This window comes from Rhamphochromis longiceps, linkage group LG7 (genome assembly GCF_057381845.1).
Source record: "Rhamphochromis longiceps isolate RC_006_pf linkage group LG7, R_longiceps_female_GT1.1, whole genome shotgun sequence".
NCBI classification, from domain to species: domain Eukaryota; kingdom Metazoa; phylum Chordata; class Actinopteri; order Cichliformes; family Cichlidae; genus Rhamphochromis; species Rhamphochromis longiceps.
Genome location: NC_140563.1, coordinates 63,833,122 through 63,850,024, shown reverse-complemented (window position 1 = coordinate 63,850,024; position 16,903 = coordinate 63,833,122). Strand labels below are relative to the sequence as shown.

General features: G+C 38.7%; 1 protein-coding gene across 1 annotated transcript; it reads left to right on the top strand.

Annotated features, from left to right (window-relative positions):
* The first annotated feature begins 5,496 nt into the window (after positions 1-5,496).
* On the top strand, positions 5,497-16,474 carry LOC146666671 (putative E3 ubiquitin-protein ligase HERC3). Its single transcript, XM_085414794.1, has 23 exons — positions 5,497-5,760; positions 5,854-5,974; positions 6,206-6,282; positions 6,506-6,727; positions 6,825-6,916; positions 7,270-7,400; positions 8,267-8,391; positions 8,476-8,549; positions 8,631-8,746; positions 8,877-8,936; positions 9,297-9,402; positions 10,034-10,229; positions 10,327-10,475; positions 10,585-10,701; positions 11,688-11,789; positions 11,918-12,076; positions 12,197-12,331; positions 12,465-12,637; positions 12,741-12,807; positions 12,894-12,964; positions 15,060-15,243; positions 15,327-15,429; positions 15,761-16,474. Exons 1-23 carry the CDS (start codon positions 5,535-5,537, stop codon positions 15,976-15,978), a joined length of 3,024 nt encoding a protein of 1,007 aa, XP_085270920.1. The 5' UTR covers positions 5,497-5,534; the 3' UTR covers positions 15,979-16,474.
* Positions 16,475-16,903: the final 429 nt, after the last annotated feature.

Here is a 16,903-nt window from a genome sequence, read left to right as displayed (position 1 = left end):
GTGCACCCAAGAAAACTTTTACTGCAGCCACAGTTGTTTTAGGTTTACTAAAAAACAAGGATACAGTCTTTTTTACATTAAGGCACGAGTCATTCAGCCATTTTTGTAAATCATGTAATGCCAATGAAAGCTGATGGGCTGCATCATCAGCAGTTTTGGCCACTTAATTTCAGAATTTAAGAAACAATGCATGTGACTGAGGCCTGATATCAGCTTGGCATCCTTTCATCTCTCTAGCCTTTTTGTTAATTATGCCTTACTAAAAACGTTTACAACAGAAAGCACAATCTGTGATTAGACATTGAAACAGATGTTTACTCCCCTGATGTTCCTGCGTTCTAAAAAAGAAATTCCATTATGATTTATGTGGATGTATTGTGCAGGTACTTTCGCTGCTTCGCCCTCTTTGCTTGCTTTATCTGAGAACATAATCTGTCTTCTTTTAACTTGAGGATTTGTGTAAATCTGGCATACAATCCAAGTGTTGTCTGCCCCAGATTGAGAGTTAAAGTTTGAGTCACTGACAGTAGTGCTTTTGTCTGAATTTGTCTGTTTGACTGATAATGGACAAGCTGTTTGAAAATATGATGTGAAATCACTTAATTAACCTGCTGGATTTGCTAAAAGTTAAAATATTTATACTACTCTGGCTAATGGGTTTTGCACATCACTCTTAACTTATTAAGTGGCTATTAGTGAGGGTCATGATAATCAATTCAGTTGAGTAATGGGTGGATTAAGTCTATTTCCAGACTAAGAGAAAAAGTCAGTGAACACATCTGTAGGTTTGGGTGTAGGCTTAATCCATTTCTGAGAAAACTAAAAAGCAGAAGTGGTTATGGAGCTTCACTGACGTCTGATTTGGATTTATCCAAATACAAGTAATTTTCAGTCTGTTGAGCCTGTTTTTGTGTAGCACCAAGCAGTAGACGTAAACGTGGATGTGCTTCTGGGTTCTACCTCTAATGAAAACAGATGAGTGTAAATTGCAACCATTGTTTGTAGTTTGCTGCCACCTACTGACTGAAAAAAGAACTGAAGCTGCAAAAAGCAAACAGACATTACAACAAGTCAGCATTCCTAATGATAGGCTTCATTTTTTTTCAGTTTCAGCTCATCAGACTGTTTTCCCTTTACTTTTTGATATAATAGCTTTTTAGCACTACTGATACACATATTGTTAATTAATTACTGCCATTTTCCAAGGAAGTGAGTTTCCTACAGGGTATGGAGGGTTCAATTTGAGGGAGTAACTTTCACTTTTCTTTTATTTAGTATGTGTTACTGATTCCAGTGTCACGCAGGGGAAAGTAGCATTCAGTGGTAGCTTCTTCTTGATTGTTTTAAATCCAAATATGACCCTTATTTGTGGCGCATGTTAACTTACAGTCAGCTCAGGAGTTAGTATCAGTGATCTGGTTTTAAACTGAGTAAACACAGCCTCAGATCATCACATATTGCACTACATCTATGTTTATTTAGCAAAAGGTGAGCCAAAATGCAGAAGCAGTATGTGAAAAACTACACTCTTACTGTTTCCATTGGAGTTAAAAGGGTAAGAAGCAGTCATTTGCTGCTAATAATTTAATGCAAATGAACATGTCAATAAAATCAGAAGGTTTTCCAGTTTGCTGGTCTGAAGCTTTATGTTTGTTAACAAAACTCAAAAGAAGAAAGACATCAGCGATGGCCTTGAAGAAGCAAATGCTGCTACACATCAATCTGGGGAGGGTTATAAGACCATTCCAAAAAACTTAAAGTCCATCATTCTACAGTAAGAGAGATTATTCACGAGTGGAAAACATTCAAGGCAGAAGCCGGTGTTCACATTAAATTATTCAGACCTATGTTTAAAACCTATGTGGGTCGAGGTATACGGAGTTCGCACACAAACAAAACAAAATGAATGTTCTGTAAGCAATCCATCAGGATTGCCTGTAAATATTTGTTTAAAATTATTAGGACAGTGTCATGGTTGCGGCTGTGTGCAGACAGGATGAGGACCCAAACGCAAGCTCACGGAGGCAGGATTGAACTCAAAACACAGCTTTATTGCTGGACAGAAAAACCATACAAACTAAACTGGAAACTATAACATATTGCACGGAGAAACACACAGCCATGAATGAGGGAGAACGCGACACCGAACTGAGGGAGACGCAGACATAAATACACAGAGGGTTAACGAGGTAAGTGGGAACACACGGGGAACATATGTCACACTGATAACCATAACAAGACACGGCAGGAGTAAATGCAACACTGACGGGAGACTGTCAAAGTAAAACAGGAAGTACACAGAGGTTCAGACAGGAGGAGAGAGAGCACGGGGAGAACACAGACATAACAGGCTGGGGAAAACATGGAATAAAACACAAGGAGAGACGAGGGCTCACAGATACACAGAGGGGCAGCCCGGGGGTAAGAGTCACAAGGGGAAAACACATAAGGAACAACGTAACAGAGCAACCCAGGAAGCATGGCCTAAATAAGGAATAAAATACAAAAATACATGAAAACTAAGAATACTGGGCCAACATGGCCCAGGACCATGACAGACAGTTTAAGTGTATTAGTTGACATCAAAGTAACTTTTTTAATTGGCTAACAAGTCATTTTAAAAACTCCAGGACCGGCCGAGGCAGATGGCCGTCCCTCACTGAGCCTGGTTCTGCCGGAGGTTTCTTGCTTTTAAAAGAAAGTTTTTCCTCCCCACTGTCGCCGAGTGCTTGCTCAGAGGGAAATGTCAGATTATTGGGGTTTTCTTTTTTGTCAACTAATACATAACTTATCTTATTGGGCACTGTAAATTGAGTTTATTAATTTAAAGTGCCCAATAAGATATGTTTTTATTAATTTTATTAATTTAATAAAATTATCTAAAAGATTATATTGTGAATATTGCATGTTTCATTGTCACACAAATGTCTACATTTTCAGCCTAGACTGAACACGTGTGCTTGTCATTCTATTCAAAATCACATCACTCACATTGATACAGGATGACAGGATATTTGTATGCAAACTATATTGTGATATGTAGAATCCACATATGTTGGTATATAATCTCCCAAATGTTGCCAAAACAAACAATGGCAGTAAGGAACATATAGCTCTAAATAACATTAGGATCTTTTAGACCCTCACTATAGTCTAGATGAGAAGTCAAATAGATAGGTCAGAGGTCAAATACACACCACACTTGTAAGAATCAAAGGTATAAGTTAAATTATAAGGCTTTTTATAAGGTGTTTCTCTATGAAAACAGTTACGATCAGCATGCAAATACATAGGAAGGCTCTTCTTTGTATCTGCCAACAGAGGCGTTATGGTCACACTTTCCTTAAAGCAAGAGGTTCAGGTGCTGAAAGCACTTGAAAGCACCAGTTTCTGGATCAGCACCCTAAGTAGAATGATCAAATTTTCAATAATGAAAGAAATTAAAGCATCTGTCTGATATGATTTATAGCTGACAATGGTTCCCATGTGGTGCAATTCCCAGGTCTTATTATTGGCCCGCTCTAGGGACACTTTCGGAACCTCTGCTATAATAAAACCTACATTTGTTACAATCACCAATGGCAGCTATCACCTCATCACTTTAACTGTAACACTTTTCGGTCTCAACTTTGCAGTTACTGTTTTCATCGTTTGTGTTACAAGCATTTGTAAGTGTAATTTGTTTGGAAGTACAGTCGATGAATTTTATGTGAAAACATTTCTGCATCTCAGGAACGGTTTAGAGTTTGGACTACTTTTCGGCTTTAAACTGACCTGCAATTTGGTTTGGCTAAAAATTTCACAGCAGACATTTGCCCAAATTTCTGGGAGCTTTCTGGGGTGAACACAGCTTCTCATCAGTTTAATATATTTATTTATTTATTTATTTTAGAAAGAGGGGCAGCACATATTAATAAGCATTTTACACAAATGCAAATATGCCAGATTATAGACTTGGGCTAGTTTTCATCTGCAGACCCTCTGGCAGGTTGGTGTTACACACAAGTTAGTAAAAACATACAGAGATAATATTTACAGATCATGTGACAAAGACAAAAACAGTGAACACATCATATTAGACCAAACAATGACAAGAGGAGTGGACAACAGAGGACAATATAGATAATAATAACGGATAATAATAATGGTTCCCATCCTCTAAGGGGTGAATTTCAGCTTCTTCCCTCAGGACGGAGGTTTCTATTTCCGAGATGCAGGACAAAGCGTTATAAAAATAGCTTTGTCCCCGTTGCTGTCACTGAATTAAATAAGAACTGTTTTTGATTCGAAATATTAAAGTATGTGTCACAGTGAGTTTTATATATTTACTAGGTATGTGTGTTTTTAAAGGGATGTCAAATGCTGTCATTTTTCTGTAAAGCAAATTTACTTTGCCTTTAGGTATAAATAAAGTTACCTTACCTTACCTTACCTTACACATCAGTTATATTGCACATATCCCAGTATTACACATGCTCTGACTGTGGTGATATTGCACTGACACATTATGCTATGTTTCCCTTTTTGTAATACATTAACTCTTTTTCACGTCCAACATGAAGCATGATTAATTAAACACGATCACATGTTTGTGTGTCCCTCAGCCATGTATAACTTCATCTCAAAGTTGACAATGGTGATATGAAAAGGGTTTCTTATCTAATATTTTCAATGCTCTTTTGTAGCATACTTCGATTGGCCCAATAGCAGCAAAGCTCGTATTGGACCAACTTGTAATAGAGTGTTCACTATGAGCCAGTATCATAGAGTGCAGGAATGTAATCGCTGCTGTGTCTGTTAAATGGGCCGGTTGGTTAATACTAAACCTGTTGTTGTTCCCATACGTTTCTTTTTACTATTTTGCCATTTTGTCAAAGTTAACAGAAATATTCACACACACTTTGCTTCATCAGTGTCAAAGCGCATGTATCTGCTGACCCTCTCAACATTTTAACTGATTTAGTTTTCATTATCATCAGCTTTCTCTTTTGTCAACAATATAATTAATCTAACTTAAATGAAATTCAAACCACTGATCAAAACATACCAGCTTACATCATATTGTGGTAATCCAAGTATTTAATCATTGGTGATAATGAAATGTCAGCTCTCCGCCATAGTTTTTTTCCTCTGTCTCAGCGTTGTTGGTCTATTTGGGGGGTTCTCTCCATTTTCTCTCCTGCTGTCATTCAAAAGGGAACTTGAGTTGACTGCTGTTGTAATTTTGCCCTACAAAAAGTAAAATTGAATTGAATGGAATGGAACATTGGGGATAAAAGCTATAAACATTACCGTTGCCACATTAATACCATCAATATTACTCATGGATCTGAAAAACAGCGCAATCGTCTTGCGCTGGTGTTTGTTGTCTCATATGATTATCTGTTATCAGTTTCACTATCGTGTTCCCGACTGTTGTGATTTTGTTGCCTCATGCTGTGCAGCGGCATGCTTAAGTTTAAGTTTCGTTTCTTGTTGACAGACTGCAGAGTGACACAGTGAGGATCAGCTGTTGCCCCTAAACACACGACAACATGTTTTCCTGGGGAGAGGACTGTCAGCGCGGGTTTTACGTGAAAGACGGCTCCGGTACCGACAGCACGACCACTGATGATGGAGTTCATTACTTAAACATCAGCCATCACATCGCGGATCTGTCGGCAGGTCGAAACGTGCTGGCTTTCGTTAAAAGTAATGGAAACGCGTTCATTATCCGCACAAACGAGAGCGAGGATGGGAGAAGAGCGAGAGGCAGGCAGAGTGAGTATCGGTGTCACTAACAAGTTCACTCTCTACATTTAACCGAACTGTGTCCACTCACACCTGCTGTGTTTGTGGCTTGTGAATCTGCAGAGTTTGTGAAACACAAAGAGAAGATAGAGGCTGTGAGTTGTGGCGATGATGTGGTCGCACTGCTGTCTGTGAGCGGCAAAGTTCTCTGTGTGGACACCAGACACCCACCTTTCACTCCCAGGTAACAGATACAGATCTGCAAACATTTATTATTATTGTTGTTGTTGTTGTTTTTATTGGTCCTATGAGAAGGAGTATTAGTACCACGTTAAGAAAAAAAGTATGTTCCATAGACTGGCAATAGAAATGTGCAAAATGATTTATTATGGCTGTTATGATTAGGCCTTTAACCCCGCAGTGTGTAGCCTGTTTATTTGGATTTTTCTTCTGTTTCCTGTTCCTTCTCTTTCAGCCCACTGGAAGCTTTTTCTAACAAACAGGTTTCTCAGGTTGCTTGTGGGAGTCAGCACTCGGTTGCACTGACCAAAGGTACAGTACAGTTCTGCAATAAACTGCTACAAATGTAAATGAAAAACTCAAATAATTTAGACAGAGTCAGTCCATCCAACTTACATTTATACGAAACACGTTTGGTTGCCTTACTAATTGTCCACACAGGGTCTATGTCATGACATTAAACATAAACTCTGAGTAAAAGTTGAAGATATCAGGAGTGAGAGTGTTTCACAGAGACAAGCTGATTCTCCCACAGATGGTCAGCTGTATACGTGGGGTCAGGACTGCAGGGGCCAGCTGGGTCTGGGTACGAGAAAGTCTGTCTGCAGATCACCTCAACATGTGCCATCACTGTCAGCGATCCCCCTGATCCAGGTCGCTGCAGGAGGAGACCAGAGTTTCGCCCTCTCTGTCTCTGGAGGTGTTTTCAGCTGGGGGAGAAATGACTGTGGACAGCTCGGGCTGGGAGACACAAAAGGTACTGTGGCTTTACAATAAATGTCCTAACTTTATTGTATGTTAATGAGCATTATAATCTGGTAACATAATAACACTGACAATCCTTTTCCTTATAGACAGACACACACCAGCTCCTGTTCAGTGTTTGAATATGAAGAAAGCTCAGCGCATTTCCTGTGGACAGGACCACACGGCCATTTTGACAAAGGTTAGACAACTGGAGCATTTTGATGCTCTCCTTTCTTACTAATATATTATTGTAAAGAGTGTGGATTTAAACAAAAAAAATGAAATTATTCAAGGAATGCAAAAAAAAAGGATTTTGAATGTTGTCTCAAAAACATCTTCCTATAGAAGTTACAAGTTCTAAACATGAAAAAAGAAAGCTGAAAGAGAATGAAAAGCTCTGTGGAGTTTGATTTTGATGCTGTACTTACCACTGGGACACAAATTTTAAAAGCAACTTAATTCTTTATTTTTTGCAAACATATTAAAATAGTTGTCATGTAAAAGTAAATGGCTGTGGGACTTTACACTGTGGTTGTGTGTTTGGCTCCTCAGCATGGGGCAGTGTTTACATTTGGCTCCGGTCAACACGGACAGCTCGGTCACAACTCACTACGCAACGAACTGCGTCCTCGACTTGTTGCGGAGCTCTGGGGGACAAAGGTCACCAAGATTACATGTGGAAGGTACAACACACATACTGTTTAATTCATGATCTAATTTTTTTCAGCTTTAACAAGGAATGTTTCTTTGTTTATTTTTCTCAGCTTTCACATCCATGTAAGATAAGATAAGATAGAACTTTATTAATCCCTCGGGTGGGTTCCTCTGGGAAATTCGATTTCCAAAAAGCACAGCACCGACAGAAGTTACAGAGTTACAGAATGATATATATACACACACACACACACACACACACACACACACACACACACACACACACACACACACACACACACACACACACACACACACACACACACACACACACAATACAGAGACAAATATAAATAAAATATACGAAGGGGATAAATAGAATAAATAGGAATAAAAATAAAAATACAAGTGAATTGCACATTTCAAGTATTGAGGTCTATTGCACCATTGACTATTTACAAAAAGTATTGCACAAGGTATTGTACAGTGAGGTGAAGAGGCACTACAGCTTAGTTGTTCCCCCCTCCTTTGTCCTCCTGTTTCCCCTCCCTCTCCCCTCCAGAGAGGAGTTAAAGAGTTTGATGGCGTGTGGGACAAAGGAGCAATTATATGTGAAGCAATTATACATTTTAAATGTATCACAATTCTTTTAGAATACATTTTTTATATAGAGTTTAAAAAAATTTAATAGATTAATTTAAAGATCACTGGTTATACAGTTACATGAGCATGTTAATGTAAAAACACCTTAAGTTATTATATTATCACTGAAGAGACTAACAGATATCAGAGACAACATCAAGCATCTTAAATAAAAATGCTTAAAGTAAAGCAGTTAGTAAAGTGTATGTGTGGGTTTGAGGTCTAAATATTTTGTATATTATCATCTACACAGGAATCACACTTTAGTGCTGACTGAATCCAAGAGGGTCTACTCCTTTGGTTGTGAGGATCAAGGGCAGCTGGGACATCGAGAGGAGAGTAATCCATCTGTGCCGCTGCCTGTTCGACTGCCACAGGGTAACTACACCTCTGATAATAAACAAATTGAGGATGCAATTAATTTATCTATGAAAGAAGTGACGTGTTTACTTATCATTTAAGGCACCAATGGGCCCAAAATCAGAAACATCTTCGCAGGAGAAAACTGTTCATTTGCAACATGCTGGTCTGATGAGGTACTGACACTAACACATTAAGTGATGGGAGGAGGTGCGAATATGTGTGAATATGTAAACAGTCACTGCTTTCCTTCACAGGACATTGACGAGGGTTCAATCACAGACTGTGACATAGCATCACAACACTGTCTTGATAACATGGTTGACAAATGGATCTCTGAATGTGATTTAAAGTCATGGAAAAAGATTAAACAGTAAGTATGATGCACTGGCAGTCACAGCTTGTTGGTTTGCCTGGTGATTTATGGCTTTTGTGACTCAAATTATTCGTTTGAAAGCAAGTTTTTTTTTCTGCAATTGAATGAAAACATTAAATCTTCACAGGGAAATCATGGAGGCATTTTCCTCTGCATCCTATCTGAATAAAAGTTTCCTTGAAAAAAGGTAAATACAGAGTTAATGTCCATGTCATGGCAGGTTGTCGGTGGTAGGTCTAATATGTTTTGGCTTGAGAAATTTAGCGCTGCCATTTATGGCTATTCTGTGCTAATTTGTAATGATATCGATGATTCTTATTAGCATGAATAAGAGGACACAGTGTGGGTTTGTCTGGTACATTGGTTGATGTCAAAATAGCAGCCAAACTAATGACATTCCTATCCGTGTTAAAAGTTAATTAATTAGCAAATGTGAACATGCTCTTAACTTAACTGGGTGATCGCGGTAATGTTTTAGCTGCTATATATATTTGCTGATGCAGAAGAAGAAACGCTTTAATGTGGACTTTTTTCTTTGTGTTCTTAGCGGTGATAAACATTTCCAAACTTCACCAAAGTACCCCGGTTTGAACATGAAACATGCACGGCATGCTTTCAAAAATTTGGCAAAGAAAGACAATGTTCTTGCAGAGGTATGTTACTAGAATACATGTAATCTGTAGGAAAAGGCTCTGTTTTTGTTTTTATAAATAATCTTTCCAATAATTTGAGAAATGTCAAGACTCATGACTCCTTGTTTTTATGTCTATGTTGACAATCATTCATTTGATCCTTTTTATACTTGGAGGGGGGGAGGGGAGTATTTCAATTGTTATTTTGACTGTTGCAGTATGTACAAAACTCAGACTATCTCAGACACTCACATGTAATTATAACTCTAAAACAAAGCCTCAGTCTAGACTGTCTTCTAGTTTCTACCCATTTGTATCACTGAGACAGTCTAAAACCTGATATAGCTTAATCAAGCAGACACATGATTATCATTTCATATATTGTATATATTATTGTAATGTACTTGTTATCTGTGGCCACATATTGAACAGGCACAGTTGCCTTTAAAAAAACACTTGCATATGACTCATTTAGGGGATATTTGCTAATAGTAACTGGATACACTCTAAGTGACAAGGTAAGAATCCTGGTTTTTATAAGATACCTAAATAATCCGAACATTTTTCCTCTGAACGCCACCCTGCACAAAAACAGTCCACCTTTGATCTACCTGCTGCTGAGTGATCCTTGCAATCCTTGCCAAACTAACAGATCGAGGCTGCAGTGCTACGCCTGCTTCCTTCCCTCGATCAGAAACCACTGGGAGTGGAGGGGTTGAGAATCTACCTTCTTCTCATTGAGCTTCTGCACACAGTCCTGAAACACACACGGCAACAGAGAATAAAGCTCGCTGTGGCGGTAGCCAATGCAGTAACAAGGTTGTCGAATGAAAGCCTCCAGATTATAGGTATGTTGCCTATACCCACCACCGCTATTATACATGGAAATTTTAAAGCCCTTCTATCTGCTGTTTTTACTTTTGCTAACGTTATTGTTTTCTTCAGGCGACTGGTGGTCCTCTCTGTCGCACTCCACCATGATTCGACACATTAACGTGTGGAAGCAGGCACTCTCAGAAATCCTGTCCTTTGTGCCTGTTCCCCGCAACTCCGGGGTCAGAAATCTGCTGCTAGTCCTCAAATACATGTACAACGTCAGTGTTATTATCTTAAACCAGTCATTTTACTCCTTCTTAAGCCTTAATGCCTCTTTTTTTAACCTGAAAACAAAAATAAATTGTAAGTAAAATTTTTCTTTTAAAGGCCAACAGCAGGGTTGCGGAATCTCGAAGGATACCGGAGAGCAGTTTTTATTTATTGTTGGATGAAGCATTTCTTAATGAGGATCTGGACCAGTGGCATTTACGTTCAGAAAACGGGGTAAACAAAACAAAACCCTGCCTTTTGTTTCTGTTTTAGGCTAAAGCGATGTGTCTGTCATGTGTTTGGGTCTGCTTTTGTGATGGCTGTTTTCTCTTTTTTTCTTTTGTCATTTGCCTTGGGTGCGATCATTCATTGACTCTTCACCATCTGTTCATATTAACATCCCATTATGCAGCCTGACATTATATTTACCGTCACTGTCATGGTTCTGGGTCCCAGCATTCTGAGTTTCTTCTGTTTTTATGACATTTTGTGTTATGGTTCCCTGAGTTTATTCTGTTAGCTTTTGTTCAGTATGTGTTTATGTGTGTTAGTCTTTGTGCCTTATTTCCCTCTTCTGTGCCTGTGTTCCCATCCTTGTGTGTCATTCCATATTTTCTCCATCTATTGTGTTTATCTGTCTCCCTAGACCTTCTCGTTTCTCTGAGTGTTGTGTCCTCCCAGTCACCATGTCATGTTTGGATATTGTGTCGCCCTTTGTGTCTTGTCTCTCTCGTCTCCTCTCTCTCTCTCCCTCTCATGCTCCCTCCTGTCGGCTCCTGTGTGATGTTTCTACATTTCCTGTTTTATTGTGAAAGTCTCGTATTTCCATGTTCTGTGTGTCTAGTTGTGCTTCCCCTGTGGCGTCAGGTTCATTCGTGTCAGCTGTATTCCCCGTGTGTTCTTACTTCTCTCGTTATCCTCCTGTGTATTTATGTCCCTCATGGTTGTGCGTGTCCCCGTGTGCCCGGTTTATATAATTTTCCAGTCTAGTTTTGTGTTGTTTTGCCATTTAGCAAAAAAAGCTGTGTCTGAGTCTACTTTCGCCTCCGTGAGTCTGCATTTGGGTCCTTTCCTGCCTGCTGCACAGCCAAATCATGACAATCACATTACAGCATGTAACATATCATAAAAAATGAGTGGTTCCAACTGAAAATGTCTGCATTGCTAACAATTGCATTATTAAACTCAAAAGAACTGTATGTTTTCTTTTCTGTGTTTAGAATGCCAAAGCTGAGCCACTTCTCCTTTGTGACTTCCCAATTGTGATGGACCTGCAATCAAAAAAATTGGTTTTTGACTCTTATTCTGAATACACCAAGCTGGTAAATGACATCCTTATATGAATTTGGTGTGATACAATACTCTGTTTAAAATACACTTTAAAGTAAGTAATCAGGTAGGCAAAACAAAAACATGTTGAATCTTGAACTTTTTTTCCCATTCAATGCAGATGAGTTACTACTTGGATAATTTCTCTGACTACTGGGGTATTTTTGATGATTACGATGAAGATGTATTTTTACTGGACCTGAGGCGAGCAACCATTTTGGAAGACACCTTTGAACAACTGGCGGATGCTTGTGACACAGACTACAAGAAGCCACTTAGGGTAAAAACAACAAGGCACAAGCCAACTCAAAATGTTTGCATTGTTGTGTACACATTGTTACATAAACAATATTTTGGCATACAACAAATTTTGTTTACTTTTTATAATTTTGTCTTGTAGGTCTTGTTTGATGAAATGATCGATGACGTCTACAGGAAAGACTTTTTTTATGAAGTCTTTCATGACTTGATCTCAGCTGAATCTGGGATGTTCATGTTCAATGACTCTGAAACACTGGCATGGTTCTCCTCAAAAGTAAGAGTTACTAAGTTACTAAAAATATAATTTAAATAGACCGAAACTGACTTCAAAAACTATTTAACAATTGTGATTGCTGATTTATTATTCCTTAATTCAAGAAAACAATTTCAAATGTCTCTACTGTCAGCATCAGGCAACTCAGGAAGACCAGCGTTTCTTCCTGTTCGGAGTTCTGTGTGGATTGGCCTTGTACAACCAGTGCATCATCTACTTACCCTTCCCACTGGTGCTGTTCAAGAAGCTGCTCGGTGTAAGGCCTTCACTGGAGGATTTGATAGAATTCAACACAAGTGTTGGAGAGTAAGGCAGAAAGTTCCCTTGTATTTGCTGTATTGCGCAAATATTTGTAGTGTTAGGTGCTGGTTGGTTCCACAAATCATCTCAAAGTATTTTGTGTTTAAAGGAGTCTGCAGTACATCCTGGAGGACTACAAAGATGATGACTTGGAAAACCTGGACATGTATTTTTCGGTAGGTGTTTAACACAACTTTAAGTCAAAAACGGCTTTGATATCAACTCGCTTCTTTAATCAATAATATCTATTTTTCCCCAACAGATCAACTGGGATGGAAAGGACATTGACCTTGATCCTGAAGGTCCTGAAAAGTTGGTGACAAGTCAAAATAAGTGAGGACAATGGCAGCATTTTTTCATAACATGCGTTTTAAAACCAAATATAGTATTGTCCTGCCAAAGAGAAGCTAGAGATAATAACAAGCCATCACATAATATCTAACGACTCTACCAACAGTGACAGTGACAATGGAGCTGACAGAAAGCTATAACTGGATGTCATCTGCAAAGAAACATACATTAAACTGTTTTGTGACCAAGCAGAAGCATTTAATTAGAAAAAGTACCAAGACTCGGTGTATATCCAGGGCTCTAGAGTGCGACCAATTTGGTCGCAAATGCGAGCAAATTTTTCAGTGGTGCGCCTAAAAAAATATTTGGTCGCACTGTTCAGGTAACCAAAAAAAAAAAAAAATCTCTGCAACTGTCCATGTGGTCACTAAACCAATCAGAGATAGTCAGGGGTCGGGACCTCTCTGATTGGCCTTGGTCCAGTTGAAAGTGCAGGTGGAAGTGGGAGGTGAGTAGTTTGAATAAAGCGATATCGATTCATTAAATCCTGAATTGACTTTTAAATATAACTGTGTTTTGCCAGAAACGCCAGATTCTCAGATTAAAGCTCACAAAACTATTTCAACAACTACCACACAGCAAATGAGAGCAGGTACACGGATTCCACACAAAGACGTAAACACAGAACGGACCCGACGCATCAGAATCAGCTTTGTCTTTCTCGGCTTTCTCACCCAACGGCCCGTAGACGGTCACGCTGTCGGAGCTTAGCGATCCTGATGCATCCGGTCCGCTCTGTGTTTATGTCTTTTTGCGCTGATTCTGAGCTGCAGGTTTTGTCTATCCAACCAAAATTCGCCGAGCCAGCAGCAAAAGAAGCAGCAAACTGCGCTTCACATTTGATCAATGTTGTCATGAATTTTGCTGTTTTGCTTCCACGACTATTAAAATCACACTCCATGCACAGCTAGCTCTCTCTCTATCTCTCTCTGTACTTCAAGAACAGTTTCCCGTCTCAAATCTCTGTTTTCTGTATTATTCATTCGCTTATTACCCACCAGTCTACCGTTGTTTACAGCGCTGTGGCTGCTGTCTTTTTCTTTTCTTTTTCTTTTTTTCACTTAAATGACCTCGGACAAGAAAGCCTTTTGTTTTTTCTGTTGTTCAATACTGAAGAAATGTAAACTTTTTAAAATTATGCAAAATTACAGAATGTTGCAGAATGTTTTTAAAGTTATCTGATATAAAAAGCCAGGCCAGAAAAATTTCCTTCATGTTTTTCGGTGTTTTATTCTCAGTTACTTTGACACAAAGGCATCTGCTGTGATGTTCACAATTCTAATGAAGTTTCACATGTATCAGTACTGATAAATGATCAGAATTATAATATTTCTGACTGTCTGAGGCTAAATTGAACCGAATCAGGACTTTGAGAACTGGAATCGAATGGATTATAGAAATCAGTGATGATACCCAGCCCTAGTGAGCAGCCTAGGCCCGACAGAAGTGGATGTAGCTGTAATAAGAAAAGATGAAAAGAACTATTGATAACTTTTTTGTTAAGTTAAGGCCTGATCCGTCTGAAATTCATAGCCAGTGCTCTGACACGGTGCCACCAATCTTTGAATGCTGAAAAAGCACAGTGTATCCAGAAAACACATTATATGCTGCGATAAATGCCCAAGTGTCCCCTCTCCCCACTGCCTTTCAGCAGCATGCAACAGCAAACAGGTCGTCAGAGGAGGCCGAGATAATGATTACATTTAACATTTTCTACAATATTGACAAAGCACTTTAAGCACAAGATTGTAAGTTAATAATTTAGAAATGAATATTATATGTATGGACTGCAATTTCCCCCCCAAAAAGATGCACATGTGTTAAGCGATGGCGGTTGAAAAATTTGAGTGCGCCTAACTTTTGTGCCGGTGTGCCCATGGCAACAAGTTAGTCTAGAGCCCTGATATCCTTGAGATACACCACAAGTTTGCATGTTTATTGGCAAGTAATTAATGGGAAATGTCCATGGCAGAGATATAAAGCGACCACTCTTTAAACAAAATGGAACAGAACAGTTCATGATTTGACCAAAGTGTGGATGTGTTTCTTTTAATCACTGCTTTTATCTGCCAAACAGGAAGGAGTTTGTGGATGCCTACGTGAATCATGCCTTCAACACATCAGTGGAGAATGTGTTTCAGGAGTTCAAGAGAGGCTTCTTCCTGGTGTGTGAGCGGGATTTGGTGAAACTCTTCAGGCCAAAGGAGCTGCAAGAAGTGATGGTGGGCAAAGACTTCAGTGACTGGGAAAAGCTGAAACAGGTAAACTGCTGTAATTTGTCTGCAGTTCTATTATAGTTTAAATTATCTTTAGTATATCTAACAGCCTCTTTCACTACGATTAGAACACACATTATGAAGGTGAATACAGCGCAGACCATCCCACCATACAGATGTTTTGGGAGGTTTTTGATGAACTGACTGAGAACCAGAAGAAAGCTTTCCTTTGTAAGTATTTGAGTTGATCATATAAAACAATGAGTGCTAATCTTGTAAAGCCACAAATTGCAAGGATTTAATAAAGTAAAATATTCGTGTTTTATGAGCTGAGTTCATTTGTTTCCAGAATGTTTTTACATTTCCTAATTTGTGCATTTGGTATCTGGTCTTTAGTAGGAAAAAGCATTTGATGAACTGCTGAGGTGGATGAGCAGTCATGAATGAACTGACAGTGTGACTTCAGAGGGCTATCAGGCCATAATGTTATGCACAAAATAAAACTCAGTGACTTCCACTTTTTCCACGACATTCATCGATTTCTGCTTTTTTCCTCTTCTAGGGTTTGTGACAGGATTTGACCGGGTGCCTATTCTCGGTATGGACAAAATCAAGATGCAAGTCAAAGTTATAGATATCAAGGACCTCTCCTATGACCAGTACTATCCTCAGACACACACATGCTTCTCGACCTTGGAGCTACCATTATACTCAGCTAAGGAGATCATGCAAACCAAACTCACAGAGGCCCTGAGCAACAATAAGAGGATCCATAAGTGATCAGTATTATACGCCAGTTTTTTACTGTATTGAACAGTAAAAAGTAATTGTTGATCAAGTCTAGCGTTTGCAGTTACTGAAACATACTTACCGTTACTGTCATGATTCTGCGTCTTCTACCCAGCGTTTTGGACTTTTGGTTTGGATTTATTTAATAGTCTGAGGTTGAGATCTTTGCCCTGACTCCCTCTTGGGTGTGTATATATTGTTTGTGTCTCCCTCTGTGCAGCGTCATGATCTCATCCATTCTCGCGCTGTGTGTTCTGCCTGTTAGTTTAGTTTCTGGAACATAAAAAATTTATGATGATGACTTGGCAACAATAAATGCCATTTTTTTTACTGTACTGAACAGAAGACATAACATTGTAATGCTGCACTCTGTGAATTGCTGACCAAAGAGTAGCATTTGTAGTTAGTTGTACTGCTGCTGATTGTGATGTAGATGGAATGTATGTATACCAAAGAAATCCCACCTACTAAAAATAAAAATGTGATACATGCTTTTATATAGTTTGGAGGAAGTGTTCCTTATTGTTACATCTCATAAAATATTCAAATATCCAAATAATATTCAAAATAACTGCATTCAGTAAATCATATTGAGCCTATGCAATGTTGTCATTGTAGACATGTGTGATATTTATTAAATATCAAAATTCTATGAAAAGTATTTACACCATAAAAGAATTAATCTTCGTTCTGAACAAAACTTTCACTGTTCAGTTTTTCAGATGTGGATTAAATTTTATTAAAGCTTTGCTTAGAATAAATTAAAACTGAAATTCGATGCACTTTGCTCATTTCCAATTCCAAATTGTTAATGCTGGACTCTGTGGAAGTCTCAGAGTTCAAAATACAATCCTTTGGCTTTAAGCCGAGTTTGTGGATGCTGCCTCCACAAACGATTTAAACAGTAAGTGGATGG